This window comes from Pezoporus wallicus, unplaced genomic scaffold (assembly GCF_028554395.1).
Source record: "Pezoporus wallicus isolate ANWC-B61680 ecotype Strahan unplaced genomic scaffold, APGP_CSIRO_Pwel_v1 contig_818, whole genome shotgun sequence".
Taxonomy (NCBI): Eukaryota; Metazoa; Chordata; class Aves; order Psittaciformes; family Psittacidae; genus Pezoporus; species Pezoporus wallicus.
In genome coordinates, this window is record NW_026636248.1 from 1,999,590 (window position 1) to 2,023,029 (window position 23,440).

Genomic DNA, 23,440 nt, shown 5'->3' on the forward strand with positions numbered 1-23,440 from the left:
TCACAGTCACTTGACTTGCTGCCGAGAGGCGGCTACACAAGCACAGAGCAGTACGTCCTAGCCCCTGGGAGCTGGTACAAGTCTCTGCTCCAGATTGCTCCACTGTCTTTGCACATGAGCTCTCCCTTTGGAATAGATAGGAAGAAACACACAATACAAGCAAGGAGGGGAAAAACCTGATGTGTAGCACAAAGCTGCTCATTGTTCCGCCTTCCGAAAAAAATCCACATTAACGTTAAAGTAGAAGCCATGCACTAATTGGGCCAGGGAAAGATTAACACTCTCAGCCAAATATTTCTGTTGGTTTCATTAAACATGCCCTAGTACGTATTAGAGAACACGGAGGAGGAACAGGGGAAACAAATGACAGTTTTAGGAATGTGCACCCCCCCACAGATGCATTTCAAACCACTTTTTCCCGTGAGGACCAAACAGGAATCCTGAGCTGTCTTCATCATTTCCATCTTAGCAGCGCTATTAGCTTATTCAAGGCTTTCCCACTGTTGGGTTGTGTTTTTTTTTAAGTGGTAGGAAAAAAAACCCAAAGATCATTTAAATGAAGGCCAGACCTTCTAGTATACAAATTTAGATGAGAACAGAACTTCAAAGAGGGTATCGCATTTGAATAAACAAACTTTACCGTTTACCCTTGAGACTGTAATACCTAAGGATTGCTACACCGCACTACAAACTATTTCTGATGCACTGGTTTCCTACTAAGCTTCTACACAGAGATTTTACTCTCAGAGTACATGGTGCCAAGCACAAATGTTCATTACCACCCCAAGAGATGCACATGATCACCAGCACTCCGTTTTGAACGTGATTTTGCATCAAAGCTGTCAGGAAGGAAAGCGGGTGAGAAGGCGTCATGTGAGAAGAAAAAAGGGTTAACACTAATCAAAGCACCGCCTCAAGGCAAAGAAAAATGTTTTCCCAACTGACCTTTTTAATACCAACTCTGCCCTAGCTACTCAAGTGCTGGTGCTGACTCAGCACCCCAGTGGTAGAGAATTATACTGGCAGCATCACCTCACAGTCACCACTGCTGGAGCATCAGCACAGAGCAGCCTATGGGCAAAGGAGGGCAAGCCTAAAAGGAAAGACAGTTGCTCAGGAGTATCTGGTGGTAGTTTGGTAAAAGCCAAGAATGTTACTGCTAAGGTTTTGAACTTGTACCTGTAACTAATATTTTCCTCTAGGGAAAATCAAAACCAAACAAAAGAAAGATAGCAACCAGAAGGAGCAGCACCTCTTGAAAGGTGTTCTCCAAGCACCAAAAGACAGACTGTTCCTCTTGCTATGAACTCTCTGAGCTATCAGTGATAGAACTGCTTTATCTGTGCTAGAGCACTTGTAATACTCTGCTTTCTAAAATAACCCTACGCGTCCACAACATCCATATGCCTTTTCATACCTAGCATGTACACACCCAGACACACAATAAACAAGTGAAGCCCATGCTCATGGCCATGCCTTAAAACTGAGCTAGAGACCACCTTCTGTTTTGGGAGTGGGGCAGGGGAAGAAGCACCAAACAAGGACAAGATGACCCCTGTATTTCTAGATTATTCTGTATACTGTTGTTACAACATCTAACAGTTAGGCTGCATTTTAAAGATTCAGACATACTTACCCCTCCTGTTTTATTTCCTTGACTGCATGATGGGTAAGTGTTTGCATTTGGGTTTTATGTAGGCTTTGAAAATCACCTCCTCATGACTTATGGACCACTAATGATCCTCAGGACTTTGGCTCAAATGACCGAAAGCACCTCTCTATAAAGCATACCAGAATATGAACTTTGTTAATGTCTTAAGCTAACAACAACTTTGAATCACCACGCTACTCTGGTATTACATTGATGTAATACACTGGAAACAAGGGCAAACAATGTAACAGTGAGATGCCATACAGGCACGCATTTCCTGGATTAAATTCACTTATATGGTCCAACGGTTTTACAGCAAGGCACAGAGATACAGGCAACTTTAATATAAAATGCGGTTGTACCTATCTTCTGGGCCCTGCACTCAGTTTGCTAACTTGTCAGTGAGCAAACTAACACATTTGCTCCTTTCACAAGAGGTGTGCTGTGGGAACAGCCCTCATGCAGGTGCCTGTGGTCTTACTATGGTAGAAAGTAGAACTGAGGCACATGCTGCTCCAGCACTGAGAGCGGAAACAAAACCCAACGGCCCCCAGCTCCCAACAGGAAAGCCTAGGTCTCTGCCATCACACTGGGCAGAGGGCTTGATCTGAGCCTGCACTAAGCTCCTGATCAGCACTGCAAAAACCTGTGGCCACATTTAGGCTCAACAGCTGATGATAAACATGAGATTTTTGTAACGCCTTAGCCCTCCTCCCCCCTTGACCAAAGAAGTATCTACAAGCTGTTTCTCATCCTCGCTGTTTCTCATCCTCACTGTTCACATCAGCTTGTGGGTGAGCACCTGGCCTACCAGGAAGCCTCTGTCATCAAACTGCAGGCAGCTTTGAGAGCTTGTTCAAGCAAAAAGGATTCTGAGATTTGAAGACAGCTTAACAAACCTGGGGCCATGGAGCACTACTTTAAGACAGGCAAAAGAACTAAAGTCAGAGCAACAGCAGAGTAAAACAAGTGGCTGTAAGCAGACATCCCTGCACTCCTTCCGATGCAGACAACTGCAAACACCCCTTCATCCCCACCCTTGCCTGCCTGTGCAGCCGTTCTCAGGAGGCCTTTGTGGAGGGGGCCTGCATCAACCCCGTCACGGGGCACCCCGGCAACGCAGTGACAAGAGAGGACAGGATGGGCCTTGGGTCTTACTGGGCACATCCCCTCCCCTGCGCCCTCCCCACTGGCTGAGGAGGACACAAAAGCAATACTGTCTGTCCTTATAAGCTCTGCTTTGCATGTGTTCGGGGAGCAGGGACAGCTGTGCGGACGGCTCACAGAGTTCCAGGAAGTCGATGTGTTTCTTGGCTTTGACTCCAGTTTATTTGCCTTAGATGAAGTGGCGACCCGAGAAAGTCCCTTCGCGTCCCCCTTGAGCTGGCACTGGCCACAGTTCCTTGGGACATGGCCAGGGGTCTCTCCCCACACCCACTGGCCTTCCCCAGTACAGCTGCCACATCTCTCCCCGGGGCCGGGACTGGCTTTCTCCCCACCTGGCAAGGGGACAGCCCTGGGACACAGCGTGGGAGAGGGTGGGAGCCCGGAACAAAGCCAGGACCAGAGGGAGCAGACCCTGAAGGCTTTTCCCTTGGCAGGCAGGATGGAGGTGACTTGGAAGGTGGGAATGGGTCAGGCGAGCAGCATCATGCTGCCTGCCAAAACCACAGCATGGCCCTGGTGGAGCCAAGGACAAGGGGACAGAGCAGAGGGACAAGAGGAAGCCGAAGTGAGGGCCATCTCTATCACGGATGTCTCCCTGCGGAACAAGCCAAGGAAGGGGGGGCGTGCCTGCCCAAGGGGAGCCCCAGCTCAAGACACAAAACCTCATCTGCTGGTGCTGCTGCCTCAGATCAGCAAGAGGGGATGAGAGATGCAAAATGAGGAAACAATCTAAAATGTAGCTCTGTGGGTTTGGGTTTGTTTGGTGTTTTGGGTTGTTTTTTTTTTTTTCATTTTTTGCTTTGCCCTGCCAAACCCAGTTGACTTAAAACACTGGAGGGGGGGAAGCTATAGCCTGACATCCCATCACCTACATGGCTAAGCAAGCACTGTACTGGGGGAACCAGATACTTGTCCAAGAGCCTGAGGGGTGAGCTGGATGGATTGCACTTGGGAAGGCCAAATGGAAAACATTTCTGAGTAACAGAGAAGAAAAGCGACCTCCCCTCCAAATAGGCTGGATTACAGCATCCTTTGGCTCCCCTGGAGGAGAGGCTGCACGGGCACAGGACGGGCAAAGTGGGACACTGGGCTAGGCTGGGTAGCTGTGACGGAGAGCCCCGACAATATATGGCCAGTCTAAACCACAGGATATCTTGTCCTTTTAAGGTGGGCCAAGAGCAAGCATCTGTGCAGCAGCAGCAGTACAGTCCCAGCCTGCCATCAATAGCCCCTGGTGTCACTGAAAAAACAGGAGCTTCTGTGCCATACCAACTGGCTGTGCAGATGCCCAGGCACCCACCCCAAGAGGATACAATCCATCCGGTTGTTCCTCTGCACAGCATCACGGAAACAAGAAGAACAGTAGTGACCATAGGAAGAAAAGCCACGAAACCATGCTGGCTGCTCTGCTTGCTGGCAATTGGTGCCTGCAGCTGTCGGGGAGGGAGGGAGGGAAAAAGGGAGGGCTTGTCCCTGTCACCATCCCCTTCCCTGTCCCTCGCACTGATGGCCAGCAGCTCAGCCAAGAGCAGCTTCAGACCTGGGACTTGAAGTGCAGGTTTAAAGCAAGTCTCTGGTGGGAGAAACAAGAAACGCTTCACCCCCTTCATGCTTGCTCTTCACACTCAGCCAGAGCTGTGTGTGTGCAGCAGGATGAGTTGAGCAGGGATTAGAGAGGCAGGACAAATCATGCCAAGGAAGATACAGAAAATCCCCTGTGCTAGTGCCTGTTTCTTGTGCGGCACCCTGATTGCAATACTCTTCCTCCAGGATGGATTTAGAGAAAGCTCCACAGAGGGCCTGAATGCACATGCAGTTTTCCAAAACCAGGTCTGGAAACAGGGTAATCCAAACCAAGACTCTCCTTTTGGAGTAGCTATGTCCCACATGGTGTTTCACCACCGTAACTGCATTCACATGCTAGCAAATTTCCTTGCATAGGCAAGCCCAAGGTGGAGAGCATGGGGTCGCTTACCACAGAGCCCCCAACACATCCTTTACATCCCAACTGCCCTGTGCTTGCAGGACGTGCCAGACCAGTCTGTGCTTGTAGCCTGTACCAGGTAGCATACTGAAGCACTTTACACCTTGCAAGATAATGTAGTAAAATGATGCACAACTTGAGAAGAGTAGAAATTACAAGGATTAAAACTCATTTCCTGGTGGTAGCGTTGTCAACCACCATGATTTTATCACAAGCCCTGTAAAAATCTGATGGCATTACATTACTGCACAAAAATCTAAAACTCTTTTTTTTTTTTTAACTAAAACGTCTAGATTTCAGTGTTGTGGAGAAAAGACAGAAACATTCCATGCTCAACAGAACACAAAAAGCAAATGGAAGTGAACAGATTAATTTTAAAGCTTCCAGCTTTTAAGGATAATCATCATCTCAGATGCTCAACCTGTAATTTCTTAACGCGCGCGCGCACACACACACACACACACAAACCCCCACACTCCAATAGCAAGACTGTGTCCCATCTTTAAGCAGCACGTTTTGTACCCTGGAACATACAATTTCCAAAACTGAAATGGCTTTTTTCATTTTTTAAGGAGGGAAAAGAATCGCTGCATCTCGGCACATTTCTAGTGTTTTAGTTAAAAGCCAGCACAGCTGCACTTTAATGCTACTTAAAGATGAGAACCTCCACCACATTACCAAACTCATTTTCAGCCGAAGGAGATTCAACATGCAAATATTTTGCAGAGAGAATGATTCAAGAGTTTGCAGCTTTTCTCACTGCTGTTTTCCAGGGAGCATGACTTGCTGACAGGATTAACTACTGCCAGGCTCACGAAGCTGGGAGACAGCTGCCACATGGCAGCCATTTACTACAAAGCTCCACTCCTCTAAAGTTAGGAGAGACGCAGACTATTTCATCTGTGTTATCAGCAGGGTTCCTCTGCTCCACAGGCTTTAGTGACTAGGCTTTTTCTAAACAAACACCTCCTTTTCTCCCCCACCTTGTTAACATCATTACCTTCCTGTCTTCTGTTTCTGGTCAGCACAGGAACTATTCCCTCTATCACACTCCCCAAACAACAACAGCAACAAAAATCTACAATCAAGACAATCTAAAACATTCAGAAACACACATACCCCCCAAAATAGATTTTTTAATTATTTTTAGCTTAAAATTTTAAGAGGGGAAACCACATGCCACAGGGAGGAAAGACAGGTGTGCTGGAGCAAAGAGATTCAGAAGCATGCTGTACTCTCCCATCCACCGGCACTTGTGATGCCAGCCTCCAACTGCAATATCCAAAGCGGCTACACAGCTTTTCCATGAACAAGGTAACCTATAGCAATTCTTCCTAGCTTGTATCTCCACACCAGGCAGACTGTCTGCAGACCCACAAGCCAAAGCCAACCCCTGCCTGCACCTTATGAGGCACAAACGGGTCTCAAGTCAACCACCTCCTACAATCTGCTAAGGACCAGGAACAGATATACACCATCTACATCATCTCCATGTGATATTCAGCTTATATGACCATCAGTTGCTATCCTCCTCTTATTTTGAACCAGAGTTACAAGATACAAACTAGAAGTTTAATTTTACCTGGTGCAATATCTATCTATCTGCTATAGATACTAGAGTACAACAAATCACTCAAACTGGGATGTATTGCTTCCTCTAGGTAAAGGGAGAACTCAACCTTAGAAAAATGTCTCTCTCCCGTCACTGATGATCAAGCTGTCACTGATGATCAGTCTCGTGAGCATGCCCACTGGCTTATACCAGCTGGACACGTAATGTAGCCTTCAGGGCTGTTCGCAGAGCTCTGAACTCTGAAATACAAAGTTCTCAGTTTTAGTTAGGTAAATTAATTACAGCAGCAGATGGTGCTGGCAAGCCTCTCCAAGTTGAGATCCTCACAGGAAAGCCACTAGGAAAATTTTAAACAGCAACGCTACTTGCCTGTGGTATTCTTCAGTACGAGTTTTCTTTCTATTTTGGAGAACACACAGTGAAACTAACCTGTGGGAGGTGCTTCCTGCATACTTCACAAAATGAAACAGCATCTGTTAGTTTTCATAGACTGCAACATGCGTGCAGAAAGATGGGGCACAGGGATCCAGTTCAGCAGCTTCTCATGGAATTCAGAAGCACCTCAGCTTTATCAGATGAGCAGAAGAAGCCTCAGAAATGACGTATCTCTATCCGACTTGAGAAAAGACGTATTTTCAAAACAAGAACTGCATACACACAAACATACACACAAATCCCCCTTCATCCAGAACCACATCCAGCTGCTGACCTTCCATGCTCCTTATAGCATAGCCTTTGCTCTGGGACTTTAAAGCCTAGCAGGCGTTTCTAAAGGATTTTACAAAGTACACAGGCCCAGCCTTGTAAAAGCTCATAAGGAAACCACGGAGGTCATCATGGAGGCTTGGACAGTCTGCAAACAGCATAATCCACGTGCTGGGAAGGTAAGGAATGACCAAAGTCAGGCAGATAGGCCTGACGATTTCTGCAGTGACTGGCTCCTCCAACAATGCTGTAAACCCTGGAGGAAACGCCTGCTGATCTTCAAAGCCTGTCAGAAGGAACAGCCTTAAGTTTCCTGAACATGAGCATTCTTGTTGTGAGGCCACAATCCTCTTATGCACGCAGAGAGAAATATAAAAACAAAGCAAACAACAAAAAAAATTACAATCCACTAATGTTAATAACTGTAAGTAACCAGTGAGACTGACCCTCTACTCTGCAACGAGCTGTCGGATCCATCCAGCAAAGTTTTGATGCTCTTCGGCACAACAGCCACACCGATCAAGCAGCAGCTTACAATCTCTGCAGCTTTCCTTTTTCTAGTCCAGGCAGTACTCCACACGTGTAGACTCCTGGAACTCAACACTCAGTCGTTCGGACTAGGAGGGGATGCTACAACCAGTAGGTGTGCAAGGTGTCCACCGTAACTATATCAAGACCATTGCAGTGTGTGCTGCACTGCCGGCAGAATTTTAGGTACAGCCTTCAGTCGCCTGACGGGCTGCACAGGCGACCATGAGTAAAGGGGAGTCTGGACACCTGCACACTGCAAAGAATTGCAGGAAGTTTATTTCAGGAACGCTGGGGAAAAAAAAAACAAAAAACAAAAAACAAAACAGACAAAATTGTGAACAGGTTTCTTCAGTAAATGAAGTTTCAAGTTGCTAATTCTCCAGCCAAAAACGTCTGCTGCTAGTCCAAAACCACCCTCCTCTTCCAAAAACACAATTCCAGTGCTAGCGCTTCACACACTGCCATCAAACACATGATACAGACAATTCTTCCCACAATTCATGTCTGAAAAGGCAAACTCATTTCCTTCTGCTGACTCCCATTGACATGTAATATACCATAAAGTTAGCCTGAAACAAACTCGTATGAATTATGCATAGGTTCAACACAACCCTGAGTAAAACATTAGTTGCAAGTTGCATAGAGAAAAATGAATGACAACAAAAAACCAACCAAGTGGCCTGTGTACCCACACACACCCACCTCAGTTTCTGCAGCAGGACAGCAAAAGTTTGCCAGTGGGACCTTGACTAATCACTTTCATATATGCCCACATAGCAAAGCAACACTGAAGTATCATAATCAGACCTATGATACTGAAATTCATGTTCTTTTGAGGAGTGATATTTCCATGTGAACATTTTCTCAGTCATATATACATACACACCCACACAGGCACTTTCTTTTAATCCTAAAAATGAAACCACCTTGCTTTACAGTTTTAAACCAGTACATACAATATATATAGACACACACACATATATTTTACGTATACACATTTACATTCATCTTGTTGAGGTTATGTAGAATCTACTCTATGACCAGAGGTGAACAAGACCTGAAGTGTTTTAAAACACGCAAAAAAGGAAAAATAATTAAAAAAAGATAAATTTGTTATTGCTCTTTGATCAAGTTACAGTCCTCTAAAGGAACAAACTGTTTTTACCCAGCTGACAGATCCCATTCTCCAAACTTCATATAAAGAATTATGCTTTCAGAGCAAAAGGAAAGGAAAAAAGAAAACCTTTACACAGGACTCATACTTTCACTCAGGTACTAAATAGCAGGAGCTATCTTTCACTTCCAGCTCAGACATCATTGCTTTGTGGAAAGTTTTATATGCCTTATGGAGCTCAACCATTCAATATAAAGAGAATCAAGAGAAGAATTCAAGCAATAGGTAGCCGCCTCACCTGTAGAGCAGACAAGCATGTATTTAAATGAGTTAAAATACGAAATGAAGAGGAAAAAACAAGGAAAACCACCAGCTAAATATATTATTTCTCAGTGTAAGGTGAAAACTTTTCTTAATCTACCCACTCATTTCACACATGGTAATGTGCAACTATCATTCGAACAAAAATTAGAAGAATTACCACCAGATTTGTTTCACTCATTCCTTCATCTAGACTTCAAATGGGGTTTCTGAAGCTCGAAGATTTCACCATCCCTCCTTACTGGCAACTGAAGACAGAAACTGGCCTCTTCCTCACCTGTTAGTGTCTGGCATGCCACAAAGGCTATGGAGGTAGGCACTCTCATAAACAGAAATGGCAGCAGCACCATGTTCAGTATATTTCATACCAAACTTGAAACATTATTCAATACAGATTTGACATTAAAACATGAAAGCTGAAAAATTCAAAGGTTTCTCAGCACATACACCCCTTTAGAACTTCCTAAAACCTCTAAACATGGGTAATTTCTGAAGTAATGAGGACTTTAAAATAGCAATAAGGGAGCTCCCTGAAGGGTGGGGTAATTGGGAGGGTTATCACACCTCTGGGGGAAGTCACAGGCTCTATCTTGGCAGTGTTCCATTCTTTCATATACCCAGGGGACTGATTAGTTCATGATAAGAAATTAGGCACCCTAGGGAGGACGGTTAACCGTCCTACCAAAACAAAAAGGCTGCACAAATGTAAGTCTCACTAGATTAAAGAAACGCTATCTGCAGAACAGCAAACTTGTGTTTGTTCCCTTCTACTGGAACTAGCAAATATTACTTTTTGCCTACATATGGCACACACAGATCTCAGAATCCCAAATTTGAGCACGTACTTGCTGCTAAATTGGTAACAAATGCTCTGAAGCATTTTCTTTCCCAAGACACCAGTGCTGTGATGCAGGAAAAAAGGAGGAGGGACAGAGGGGAGGAATACAGTAAATAATTAGACGACTCAAACCAGCAATCAGTCTCATTCATTTAAGATCTCTTCCTCACTGTTAAAATGGCTCCTAACCAGGGGATCAGCTGCAGAAAGGGAGACCTGGAAAGGCTACCTACGGCTGAATGTTGGTTGCATTTCAGCACAAACTCTCAGTCAGCAGCAGCCGCACCATTACACACCCTGCTCCTAAAAAAGTTCTGGGAAGCTCCTGCCTGCTGTGAGGCTTGCAGCAAGGCACCTATGCGTATCGCAGTCGTACCCACATTAAACATTTATCTCTGGTGAAGCGGAAAGATGAATTCACCTATTGCTTGCCAACTGATGTAAAAGCTCCAGTACACACCAGAGCTGCCGATGGTGCTGTTTCCGACTAACATCAGGCCCAATGTATTTCAAAGTACTTCGACGGCTTAATATACGAAGGAATGCTTTTCAGTTAGACGACCCCCTGTTCTTTTCTTTCCTTTTATCTTTTCTTAACAGTTTGCCATCCAGTGATAGGAGGGAACCCCAGCTGCATAGCCTGAGCTTTTATCTTCTGCTGACCATGCAACAACACAAAGCTCAGTGCTGGATTTCCTGCTGCTTGCCGAAAGGGGCTGTTCAGCTTGTTTAAATATTACTTGCCTTGGGAGCCTTGGAGTTGTGCCCAAGCACTGTACTGTATCTTCCCAGCATCCATTTCAGCATGTACTTTAAAGGTCTTTAGGTTCGATGTACTATGCTCTCCCTCGCTACGGGAGGAGCCTGATGCCTCTGGAAGAATCAAAAAGAAAACCCACCAGACTCCTCCCTCTCTCCCCATCTCCCCATTAATCCCTGTGCCTCATTCCATTACACAGCTAACGTAAGTCCCTCTTCATCCCAAAATCATGAAAACATATTTAGTCCAGTAAACTGAACCAATTGCAAGCAAGAAAAAGACATTCTGGTACAAAAGGCTACAGCTGGGAAGAAATCAGATGCTGTGTATCACGTACAGCAAGCTACCAGTGCTCAGTGAGCAAACTGAGAAAGTACAGTAGCAAAAGCAGGCTTTTAAGATGACGAAGGTGCAGCAGCCTCTTGCCATGCTAAAATAGGGCAGTATCCATAGTAGATTTTAGAAGAAAAGAACCTTTAAACATAACCTTCTCTGAATTTGCAAACTTAACATCAGAGCACTTTCTTTCCTTGTTCAGAGCAATGATGAAAATAAAACACAGCTTTTACAAAAGCAGAAAGGATATTCCACCCTTTCTGAATTCTTTCAGAAGCTCTCCTCAATTACCGTGCCACCAGAGCCTGAGTTCTGGATACAAGGTCAGCAGGGAGATAACCTTGGCCAATAGAAATGATCTGCCTCAGCCAAAGGCAGCACCACGCGGCCACCCATTAAGCAGCCCGGCAGGCCTCACTGTTAACCTGTTTGCAGCCGATAACAGCTGATAGGGACGGAGAAGGAGATAAAAATCCAGATTGACAACCTATTTGTAAAAGTTGTGGAACAGCAGTCTGAATAAAGAAAACTTTAGTGAATACTGGCTGCGAGAACTGCCCTGTAAAAAGATTCTTCTCATATTTGACAGCAGCAGAGATGCAGAAATACATGCACCCCCACAAGCTGACGTAGAATTGCAGTCACAAGGGAACTGAAGGCTAGAACTGAAATCCTGGGTTTAATCCATTCTGCTTTGCCTCAGCCTGCGGTGTACAGACTGATTCAACCTGATGTAAGCCATGGCTGCCATTCAGGACAGGCTGGCAGTCCTCACTTCACCCCACAGCTCCTGCCACAGTTCCCCCTCCAGCCTTGTGCCACTCCTGGTGTTTGAACAACTCCACAGTGATCCGGGATCACAGAACTGATCTGGTTTGGGATTTATGTTTGTTGGGGTTTGTTTTTTACTTAAGAACGTATGTACATATAGTTGCATCAACAGCCTTCACACAGGGGAGCTGAGACATCGTCAAATTACACCCTCTATTTGAGTGAGGGATGAGAGACCTGAGCAAGAATGTTGTTGGTAACTCTACTCCCGTGGTGCTGCAGTACCGGTGAAAGATGAAAAGATGCAGTGGAACGTACCCACAGCCAGCTCCATCTCCTGACTCCCTCCTCCTGCTCCCCATCGCTCCCTTCTCTCCAGCTCAGAGCTTGCTTGCAACCCCTCTGCCATAAAGAACACTCCTATCATTTAAAAGTCAACCTGAAGTTCAGTTCTCTAATTAAACCCATTTACATGAATGTAAGTTCACAATAATACAAACTACAACAAGCAAAATGTCTGCACTGCACCTCTCCCATAGCATCCCTGGAGGAGTTCAAGAGAGCAAGAGCAGTCCCAGACAATGAATGCTTACTGCTTACTTATCCAGTTTTCCTAGATCAAGGACTGTGTGTACCTTTTGCACTGTGCTAAGCACAATACAAAACACTAGTCCAACCTATCCCTCTTCCCTCCCTGTCTCCCTCGCTCTTTACACAAGCATCATTTTCAACTTTTTTGTCTGTCTGTAAACATTCATAAATGACCCTTTCCCTATGCACAGAGACAAAATTTATCCCTCCAACACAACTCATGCTTCATTAAGTCACATCAGTAACAATGCTGATGCAGTCTGCCACCATGTGCCACCACATGTACCAACCACAGCTCCAGAGTCCCTGGTAAGTAGGGCAAGCAGCTCACCTGGAGTTCTCAGGTACTTTAGAAACAATATTTACAAACCTTGGGCCCTTGGACTTAACAGCACACTGGGAATGGCACACATGCTCCTGCAAGGGCAGCTGACCCTCACCAAAGAGCAGCCTTTATTGTAAAATGCATCACCTTAAGGGGACAGGATGAGACACAAGTGGAGAAAAGAAACCAAAGCTGCAGAGGGAAAGGACATGTTGCCTGGCTGCATGTCCTCAGGCGCTGCTAGCTCACGTTGCTTGCACCATCTGATCGCTCAAAGCTAAACATGGAATGTAGGTAGCAAGTCATAACACTGTGCAGGGCTGGAGACGTGACCCATCAGCTGTTTCTGCATTATAATTATTGCACTGGGGCACAGCAGGACCGAAAGTTTGCCTGGGCAGATTTCTGCAATGTTTTGGCTTGTTAAAAATGACAAGAAAGGCCAGACCCGCTTTCAGCTTTGTGATTACACTCGCTTTTCCGCAGGCCCGTCTTTCCCTGTTTAAAATCCTCAATCCGCAAGAAAAGCAGAAGGCCCAGAACTGTTGCACTTTTTTCAAAGCAGCATTAAGCAGTCAGATTTCATAGGGCTGTGACTGCTTTCTCCCCCCTCCACAAGATAGAAAGGAGTTTCCCACAAAGACACAGCAAACCAGCACTCCTGAACCACCATTCTCTGCACTTCTAAGCTGGTCTTGGTCATTTCCCCTTCAGGCGACTTCTGCTCCCAGGCTTTCTCTTGCTCTCTTTATTTTTAAAGCTTCTGCTACCAATTAAAAAAAAGAAAACCATATTGCAATACCATCATTTCCTTGTATTATCATATTCTCTAGTGAACTGATTAATTCTCAGAGTGATCCTGACCCTCAGCTCCCACTGGGACTCAAGTGATGCAAATGGTCTCTTTCAGCTCTCCCTCCATTTTATTTGTCCTAACATGCACGAAGTACAAGTACAGGACTAAGTGTTGCAACTCTGGGCTTAAAATGCAAACACCCTCACTGATGGAGCTGGAAAGGAACACTTCACTTCTAGGCACTCTGATTGCTTCTGTAACATGTTCGGAATTAAGCAAAGCTCAAAGAGGACAAGTCAGTAAGGAAATAATTTAAGCCAGTGCATATTCAACATGTCTTACTGCCCTAGCTTTGCCCTGCAAGCAAAGCTTAAGTTATTAAGAGCACAGTTTGTCAGGCAGTGTGACATTAATTTTAGTGCAACAGGTCAGTGGAGAGATGACAAAAAACTGTAAATGGACAGCACAAAATCCTGCAGCAGTGCACAGCCACAGCATTTCTGTTGCATGAAATGGAGCAGGCAGTGCAAATCTGTATAGCACAGCCCCTTTCCAAATTACTCCCTTTAAGAGACCATGAGCATTTGCAGGACGGAGGGATGCTTTCAGGAGGTCCCTCAGAGCTACCTCAAGCCTCCTGTTTGACACCACGTGGACTCCACCCATCCCTCAACCAAGCTGAATAAAAATCTAGCTCTTTTAGCATATTTCAGACAAAGATGGACTCAGACCAAAATTGTTGTAAGGGCTGAATACAAAAGGGAGGGATAATCCCCAAACTTCAATACAAAAGGGATAACCCCCAAACTTCAATACAAAAGGGATAACCCCCAAACTTCAAAGAAGCTATTTTTCTGCAAGAGCAGAGAGGCACAGGGATGATAGGCAGTTGATGGGAATGCAGGCAGGAGGGAAGACATCAGTAAGGTACGAACAAGCTTGCAGGTCAGAAAAGCACACTGAAGGCTGATAGACCAAAACTTCTGTTAGCAGAAGAGCACCCATCTCCAAGAAACCACTTCCTATCTTATTCTCCCCATCCCCTCCCCGGTAGCCTTCTCCCTGCTGTAATTCAGAACAGCCAGGCAACTGGTCTCTAACCATACATCAGAGGAATTGGCTAATACAATGTCACAGGGCCCACCACATGAACAAAAACCACCAACGAATCCAGCTGGTGGTTAACTGCAAATTTCTGCTTTACTCATGGCATTATACTGCTGAGGGTTCCCTCACCTTTGCACATACACTGCCCTCCTTAGAAACACCCTCTGCTCAAATTCAGATTTACAAATACATGTACAGATATTCTACACATCTGCTTCCACCTGGTGGATTACCAGAGACAGACACTGCAGTGTTTTTAAAACAAACACCTAAACCCACCTCTAAAATTAGCTGAATAGTAAATCTGTGGACAAGAGCAGAGGGGAAGAGTGATTTGGCTTGGGGTGGGGAGGGGGAAGCTTGCAAGAAATGGAATAGGGATTGCTAAACTGTTTAATCCACTTGGAAATTCAGGTTTTTCTCTCTTGGAAAACAAACCAAGAAAGGATTTTCCTCTTGAGGAGTCTGTCAAAATTGAGGGGGACACAGCTATTCAGTATTGCTCTGGAGTGTTTAACAGGAATAAATTACTTCAATCAAATGTCTTCTCAAAGAACTTAAAATGCTCTTCCCACAGTCTCCCCTTCCATGACCAAGAAAAAAAGCAGTTTTCAAATGCATATTAAAATACATATTACATACACACATTGCCTATAATCAAAACAAAAGCCTAAAGTAATTCATTAATTACCACCCATAACTAAGGATTTAACACTTCAGCAAAGCAAATGAGAACTGTCAGGGAGTACCCTGAGATACTCACTGTTGTACAACCTCTCAGATCTGGTTTCTATACATTTCCTTGCTGTGATACCTGCAAATTCAGCTTTGCAGTAACTTCCAGTTCAATTTTCACATGTGTATTTTTAAAGACAGCAGCCACCTTTGCCCTGCATATACAGCATCAGGGGTATTTTGCTCTCTGCGGCCCAAGTTCCCAGGAAAACCATCTCCAGAGATCCTAGGTGTGGCACTTTTTTTTTGCTCTAGGTACTCCTCCTGACTGGAAGCGAAGGTAAATATTACTCCAGCCTCGATATGTTTCCCCCTTGTACCCACTGCAGCTTAGTAAGATAGAGTCAGGCGACTATTGCAAATTACACTTCAGGGCTCATTACAAATCAAGGCCTCAGTCCAGCTAATAAATTGATACCACCAGGCGTATTCTATGGAAGAGACCCCATAGCTTTCAACAGAAGCTAAAAAGGTCCCAACAGAAGCTAAAAAGGTCCCAGTGCAAGCTGTGGTCTGCAAGGGACTGCTATGTAGCCCCTGCATCAGGAAGTTTGTTTGCATCACATGCACAGGTATTTACCAGCTTCTGGGACTTTGTTTTTACTTGGGAAACCAGCATGTTTGGCAAGGTGTGCAAATCTTGTCAGACAACCTCCAAAGTACCCTTACTCCATATGGAACAGAAGTGCCTACAAAGTAAAGCACATTCACAAGAACAGTGTTTTCATCTTAGGCTGACAAACCCCTCAACCAGAAAGACACTCTCTACCTATACCTGCACATCATAGTCCAGAAGAAACAGGCACACATCCCTCACATGTATTTTGCAGTTGGAAGAGCAGACAAGTAGAGGTACACAAGATCACTAAACTGCTACTTCAAGATGTGGCTCTAGGCTGCCAACTTCAGTACTGACAGAGCTGAACTAACTAACCCTGGTCTGGAGTAAGAGGGACTTCAGGATGCTGGGCTTTCACTGAGTCATGCACAGCCCCTTTCACCATCCATACAGCAACAGACATTAAGAGCAGAATGCACTGGAGAAATCATCATTGCCAATGATTATCAGCTATGATAATCAATAGCTAGGTTATTCAGTCAATAGCTACAACTGCAATCTCCCACCACTCGCTTCGCCCTTCCCAAGTCTCAATGCCCCTGCATTACAGCTTTGAGAAGAACCAGTTGGACTCTCTCCGTTCTTTTTTAGGAATTCTAGGTTTGTTGTGATTTTTTTATTGGAAAGAAGAAAAAAAATGACCCAGAAGTTCCTTCTTCATTAGCTGCATTCTTAGAAATGGATGGAGATTTACTACTTATTTTTCTTTCAACCCAAACAAATGTGGCCTGAAGCTAAACACCTGATGTAGTGTTTCAGCACAAAGCTTGGTAGAGCTGCCTGCAAAAGAAAGGACCCCTAACAAAGCTGCCTGGTGATCTCCAATTGAAAACCCTCCTGGCAGCCCAGCTTTTTTAATGCAGAGGAACCTCTGACTTTCTCCCTCCTTTTCTGTCCCTGATGACTCTCCCGGTATATCTGGAAATTAGGAAGCTATGTTTTCTAAAAACCGGTATGCTCAGGCCCAGGAACCCCTGCTCCAAAATGGGGGAAGAGGACAGTCTGACATCTCAGCAGAGTAAGTCTCAGACTACACTAGTGGAACTGCCAGCAAACATTAATGTGTATTTTCTTCCTCGAGTTCAGTTGCTGTCATAGCCCCTCATTTCAAAAGTCAGGAGAGATTTTCAATGCATTTTTGGGGTTACTGACTTTAAGCCCAGAGGATAAACTCCACTCGTGGTTGTTCACAAGAAAGAAAATGCTTGCCTGGAAAAAGGAAGCATCAAAAAACTGTAATTCTCTCACAATCACTCGAGCTCAAGAACCACAACCTTAGCACTGCCAGTTTCCCATCTCATTAAGTGTCTTGCAATACTTGTTTTTGTAATTGTTTTCCATGCTGTCTACACAAAAAGCTATCTCGGAAGCCAGAAGAACTACATTCCTTAAACATGGACCCTTTCCAGACTCACCCCAAACCTTTCTGTGCTTAAGGTCCTATACATACATGAACACACAGATTGCTACAGGCCCAGCAGTTAATTCATTTTCAAGCTGCCCTAATTTTGAGGCTAAACACTTCCTAAACTTCTCCATCCCTGATATTTCCCTTACCTCTTTCAGGGAAATCAAGGTGCTTCCTGCTTTCCTCCATTCAGTCGCTAAGGCTCCACGGCAACCTACCAAGCTGCTCTCCCATAAGCCATGTAAGAGTGCTACCATGCATGCAGAGTGCAATTCACCTTAACTACTACATACACAGCATGTTTCTTTCCAAGAACCTTAGAGCGAGCAGTTGCCTTTTCCCCAGTTTTCAACTCTTCTTTTAAGACACGGACACCTCCTCCCCCTCTTCGCTCACCGCCTCCACTCAGAAAGGCTGAAGCCCACTTGATTGCATGGTAGATGGCAAGGCCTTTCAATCAGTGGCTGCTAGCTGGTCTTGAACCAGTCTGGGTAAGGTTCAGAGAAGATACAGAGTACAAACACTCTTCTACAAACTTTAAAATCCCAATGCAAATTCTCCGCCCATCACCTTCAATGTCAGGCAGTAACAATGCTAATAAAATAAGGCAGACGATGAAAAGCCATCAGCTACCTGTCTGGGGTTCAACGACTGCTGACAACTCAGGAGGAAGGGACAGCAATTCGGCCACCCATGGTAGTTGCCTCTCTCAGCCTCTCCACCAGACCCTGCCCTACTGGCAGGCCCCTGTTCAGCTCACTGGAGTTCCTCTGTCTCCCAGACATAACAAACAAATATAAACAAATAACGGCTGAACGCCACTAACAGCAGCTTGAACTCAACAGCATCCATGTTCTCTCCTCCTCCTCCAGTGATGCCACATCCTGGGGCTCAACACCACCAACTTGGAAGTACAACGAAGAATAAATCAGTGGTCACTTCCCGAGGTCAAAGTGTACCTACAAATGTAGGCTCATAATGTGATATGCATTTATTTTCTTTGCATACGCAACATCCTCTATGCCTAAGTCAAGACAAACTCCATTTTGGAAAGCCTTTTAAGAACAAAAAAGCCCACTCCTTCTGACTTTTGTGCAAGAAGAAAATCCTCCAGTACTCCCTTTGTGTGCTCAGGGCCCTGAAAGCTGCCAGAAATAGCCTAAGGATGGGGAGAGAAGGAAGATTTCTGTGATGAACCCTACTTTTCAAAAGGTTTTAGAAATAACTGTATGATCAAACAAATGCAATGCACTGCTCAAATCAGTATGCAAACTCAGAGGGTATATAATTTTAAAAATCATTATGGCTTTAGGTTTTCTACTTCTATTTATTTACAGATTTGACAGCAAAGGACAAATGGTGGAATAAAATTACTTTTCAACCTCAAGATATAATTAACACAGGAATCAGTACCTTTGCATCTTTCCAACACATTCGTATTATAGACTCATTGGTGCTAACACAAGGATGCATACCTGCAAGGTTCATAACCACACCTTTGCACTAAAAAGATTACTGAGCAATCTAACGAAAGGGTGTTTACTTTTAGCGCATACAATTCTGTATCACTCAGCCCATTTGCAATCTCTAATACTGATACCATTTAACACTGGAGATGAAGGAACCCACGTTTCTCCACCAATCAGATGTAGTAAATCCACAGAAGACAAAACAAAACTAGACAAGAGACAGGAGAATCAGGCCTTTAAGATGCTGCGCTACTGTCTCCTGCATGGTTAATTTTGATGAGCTTGTTGAAGCACAGCCTTTAGCCAAGTGCTTTTTCATACAAACTCATCCATAGCTCAGAGACGGTTAATCATCATTTATTACTCACCTTCTGGCAACACCCACTTTAAGCTAGGCACCATCCAGACACATCAAGAAAGACAGTCCCAGTCTGAAGGCTTTGTGGTAAATGGGAGCCATTTTTGAGACCCAAGCCTGATGGGCCGACAACTACAGACACCCGTGGTACTCTGCACAGCTACAAGGATCTGCCAGAATAAAGCTGCTCTCAAGATAACAAACACAAATGTAATTCTTTCAAAAAGGGATGAGGCGTATTAAGTACACCTACTTTTCAGTGCCTTTTCTGCCGACTGCTACTGGTGTGATGGTACAAATCTCGTGAAAGGATTTTGCTGCAGAAATACGATGAATCTTCATAGACTTAGTGATCACAGCACCTTACTTGGTTACAGTACATAGGAAAGTAGTTACTCTGTTCTGCTGCAGCATTAGTAACTTCTCAAACAAAGAAGCCTGATTGAGGCAGACAGCGAGGGGCTTATCAGCTTAGGAAATGGGAAGGATGGTCCAATTAACTGCCAAGCAGTCAGACATAATTCACTCTGACGAGGCCAATGAGAGACAAGTCAGAGAAATGCATGTCCCGTCCATTTACGTAATGCCCAAACATTCCCCCCTGCAAAGTCTTCCCTTAGGGAAGCATTGCCTAACTAAGGAACAAGTCACTAAAGGAAAACCCATCTCTATGAATCTACATCTAACCAGCACCCTCTCTGATTAAGCAACTACCTCAGTGGTACAGGAGTCATTGCCAGTAGTTAAACTGCTGGATCCAGGAGCTAACAGCAATTCACCAAGCAGACAGCCAGAAAGCTTTGTGCAAGGTTATCCGGGGTCCACACCACTGCGGTGTCTTCTCACACACCAAGGGCAAGAAGTAGAAGGCACAAAAAGGCAAGAATACCCCAGCCCAGCCCAGGCAGGCAGATTCCATCTCCTTCTCTGAAGCCACTTCTGCTAGCACAGAATCTGTGAAGGAATCTCTAATAAAGAACCAGAATGTTACTGAAGTCATTTCATGGTGTGAAATGAAAGAAAGAAGCTGAAGGCAAACAATATGTAACAGCTGATTAAGAAAGCTATGAATCCAGCCACAGCGCTGCTGCTCACATCCTCTGCCATGCTCAGCACCCTGCTAGCATGGTGTAAACAAAAAGAAGGCAGAGAAACAGGAAAGAAGAAGTTCTACAAACAATGCTACATGAAAAGAGAAAATTCCCAGTGAATCATAGCCCTAGCTCGGGACCTAAGAGGCAACTGGCATTAAAAGTGGAGAGAGGAATAAAAAGAAGGAAAAAAAAAAGAAAAGTCACCGAAACACTGATGCATAAGTGCGAGCTTCATCTGTTGTTTATGAAAAGAGTGGAATCCTTATTCTGCAACAAAAATGCACCTATGGGACCTGGTCCATCCTTTGGTAAGGCACCTTGCTTTGTAGAAGACTCTTCATTTTCCAAGTGCCAGACATGTCATGATCAGAAACACGTGCTTTATGCACTAGGAGCAGGGTGTAAAAGACCCCAGTTGTGTGGAATATTTATGTTACATATGGCAACATCCTATTTGTCAGCCGGTTACCAGGAGCTAAGGAATCTGTGTGGTACTAGCAAAGTCGCCTTGCAGCAGGGTGTTATAGCGAGCACAATCCAGACTATATATGGTATGTTTACTGAAGGATTGGGCATAAACATGTTACAGAAGAAACGATGTCTTGTATTAAGACTCTGGGCTTCCTGCTGCAAGGCAAACCATCCTGCTTGGAAAGCAGCTTGTCACATACTCCTCATATGCTGCTCACTGCGGGTGCCAGTGAAACCTCTAGAAAACAGGAACAGGTTATGCTGCAAGCAATGATTAACTATGGGGAGGATCAGCCCTCCAAGCTCCACCCGCCAGCATTCCCTGTCTCCTTGCTGCTCTTCCTCCCCTGATACTTTCTGGGGATGGGACTGCTCGCAAGGCAACACAGCGGAGGCCATAAAGGCATGCACACAGGCACATGCCACACTGAGTCCTGCCTCTGCGACGGGATGATGGGCACGGACAAGTGCACCCTCTATTTCTTAAGACAGCTGGCAGCAGGCAAGCAAGCACTGCAACCATCCTCCTGCCCCCCTTCAAACCCAGTCGGCACAGGACTATCTCATAGTGGGGAGGAATGGGGGGGAAACCCTGAAAGGATAGAGGGAGGAGGGTGTACTGAAGATGCCTTAAAGCACGGAGAAGGTTCTTATCTGGGTTCAGTGCCCTGCCTAACCTGTTTTGTGGTATGTTCCGGATAACTCTCCTTTTGGTTGAGTTTGTTTGTTGGTTGGTTTAAATTTTGGCAACGAAACCCAAGCTCCAACCCTTCTCTTCTCCGACTCCTTTCATGCTCCATCGCACCCCAGCACAAACATAGGCGCATGGAAAGGAGACGCCAGAGGACTCCATCACAGACTGAAACTGGATGCACAATTTCTGTAGATTGCTGGATCTTCCCTACCAACTCAACAGGACCATCAGCCCTCAAGTGCCAGACTTCCTGTCTCTGTTGCTGCTCTTCTACATTACCAACTTCTGCAGCTCCTCGCAAAAACCCAAAACTACACAGAGCGGTAAAGGGGTGGGAAAACAAAGCAAAAAGCCCAAACCCAGAACCACACGCCCAGAAGACTGCATGTCACGCTAATCTAACCAGAGTGCAATGTGGGAGCAGCAGCAGTGATACTGCATCACGACGTACCATCATCACCACAGCAGATTTATGTCTTCATTGTGTACAGTATTCACAGGGTTAATGGACAGACCAAAGATCAGAAACGTATCTGCCAAGCAACAAAAGCATCAACTCAAAAGATGTGCTGGGTGGGTTCTGACAGGGGTTAAGCAGTTGGTAACCAGGTGTAAGAACTTGGTGGTGGTTCAGTAGCCATTTTAAACAGCAGACATATTAATCATGAGAGTGTTGGTAAAAAAGAACCAGAGGCAAAACTATGCTACAGAAACAAGGGCCCCTAAAAGCTCAGCAACACACACCTACTCGGCCGTCACGTATAAAACTTAAGAGAAACCAACAAAGAAGAAAGACTATTACATGACCTCCAGAGCACAGTAAATCCCTCAGAGCAATGAGTGTTAGGCATCAGGAACTTCCTGGTTTCCAGGCCATCATTTCATATGTTTTCTGGGGAGTTTCTGTGGGAAAGATTTCCAAGTACACTGAAAGTAAGCCTGCAACATCCTCTTCCACTCCCGCAGCAAGTATGCAGCCCATGAAAGATTAAAGTGTTGGAAACATGTGCTTGAGAAAAATCATATCAACAGTATAGCACTTGATGCATTTTATCAAACTATTTTGCCATCCCTATTTTAAGGCAGTATGGGGAGAGATAGAGCAAGCAAGAGCACATGACACGCGTGAGATCTGTAACTTGCACACCATTTTACAGGTGTATTTACTATACTGGCTTTTTTGGGGAGGCTTTTCAGGCCAGCGCGGCCTTTGTCTCACATGTTATATGCTAGCCAGCTCGTAACAAATGAGCAATCACGGAGAAAGCAGATCTAGCTCCTTCTCTGCTCTGCTGGGATGCTGAGGCATGAAGATGTGCCTGAAAAAACTTCTGTCCGCTTCAGAATCCAATCAGTCCCTTTGGTCACGCGAGCGCCTGAAGTCTGGTACAATTATTAACTGTGCTGCAGTCACATGAAAGAGAACAAGCTTCCCCCTCCCACCCTCATCCCACGGGTAACATTAAGTGAGCAGTGAATATATGAAGGAACAGGGTGAGTTAGGGGGAGAACCTCCACAGAAAGGCTACAAAGCTGGACTTTATTACTCCTTTTTGGTATATGGATTATTACATTTCAGGTAAGCCTGCCTAATGCTCAGACTCGTTCAGGTACACCCAGAACAGGATGAGGTGGAGAATCCTCCTCCTTCCCCACTCAGTATGACCTTCTTTAAAGAGGGAAAATTAGAGATGCTTCCAGTTTCCCCCATTTCTTAAACACAACTATGATGGAGCATAGAAAATGGCTTTACTGAAGCGTGAGTGGGCAATTTCTAAGCTGGTGGGTTTGCTTGGGAAGTGTTCTTATTTGCTTGGGGGTACTCAACAGGTATAAGAGAGGAGAGATGGGGATAAGAGTCCACTGTGCTTCAGAGGAGAAACTCCTGGCATTGACACAAATGAGACAGGCAGTGTGGACTAAGAGCCTAAGCTGTGATTCATTTGCTGGGACCAGAGCCTCATGCAATCTCCCTGTTCCACAGCCTGCACTCACGTAACTGACGATGTGGACAGCACTTTA

At 45.0% G+C, this 23,440-nt stretch overlaps 2 protein-coding genes across 12 annotated transcripts in view; one reads left to right on the top strand and one right to left on the bottom strand.

Moving 5' to 3' along the window:
- The window catches only part of SSR1 (signal sequence receptor subunit 1), a 109,054-nt gene extending 95,164 nt beyond the window's left edge, over nt 1-13,890 (top strand). Inside the window, exon 9 of the mRNA XM_057399299.1 lies at nt 13,880-13,890. The gene's annotated coding sequence lies outside the window, so the exon portion shown is untranslated. The remainder of the gene's footprint in view (nt 1-13,879) is intronic.
- Nucleotides 1-23,440, bottom strand: part of RREB1 (ras responsive element binding protein 1) — a 123,934-nt gene that overhangs the window by 71,162 nt on the left and 29,332 nt on the right. For 3 of the 11 annotated variants that reach the window (XM_057399290.1, XM_057399291.1, XM_057399293.1), the window contains one exon: nt 7,527-7,899. The exons of 6 other annotated variants lie outside the window; for them this stretch is intronic. In XM_057399290.1, the coding sequence (XP_057255273.1) occupies nt 7,527-7,557 (31 nt within the window). In that variant the 5' untranslated portion in view covers nt 7,558-7,899. 2 more of the 11 variants (XM_057399292.1, XM_057399295.1) reach the window with 2 other exon arrangements.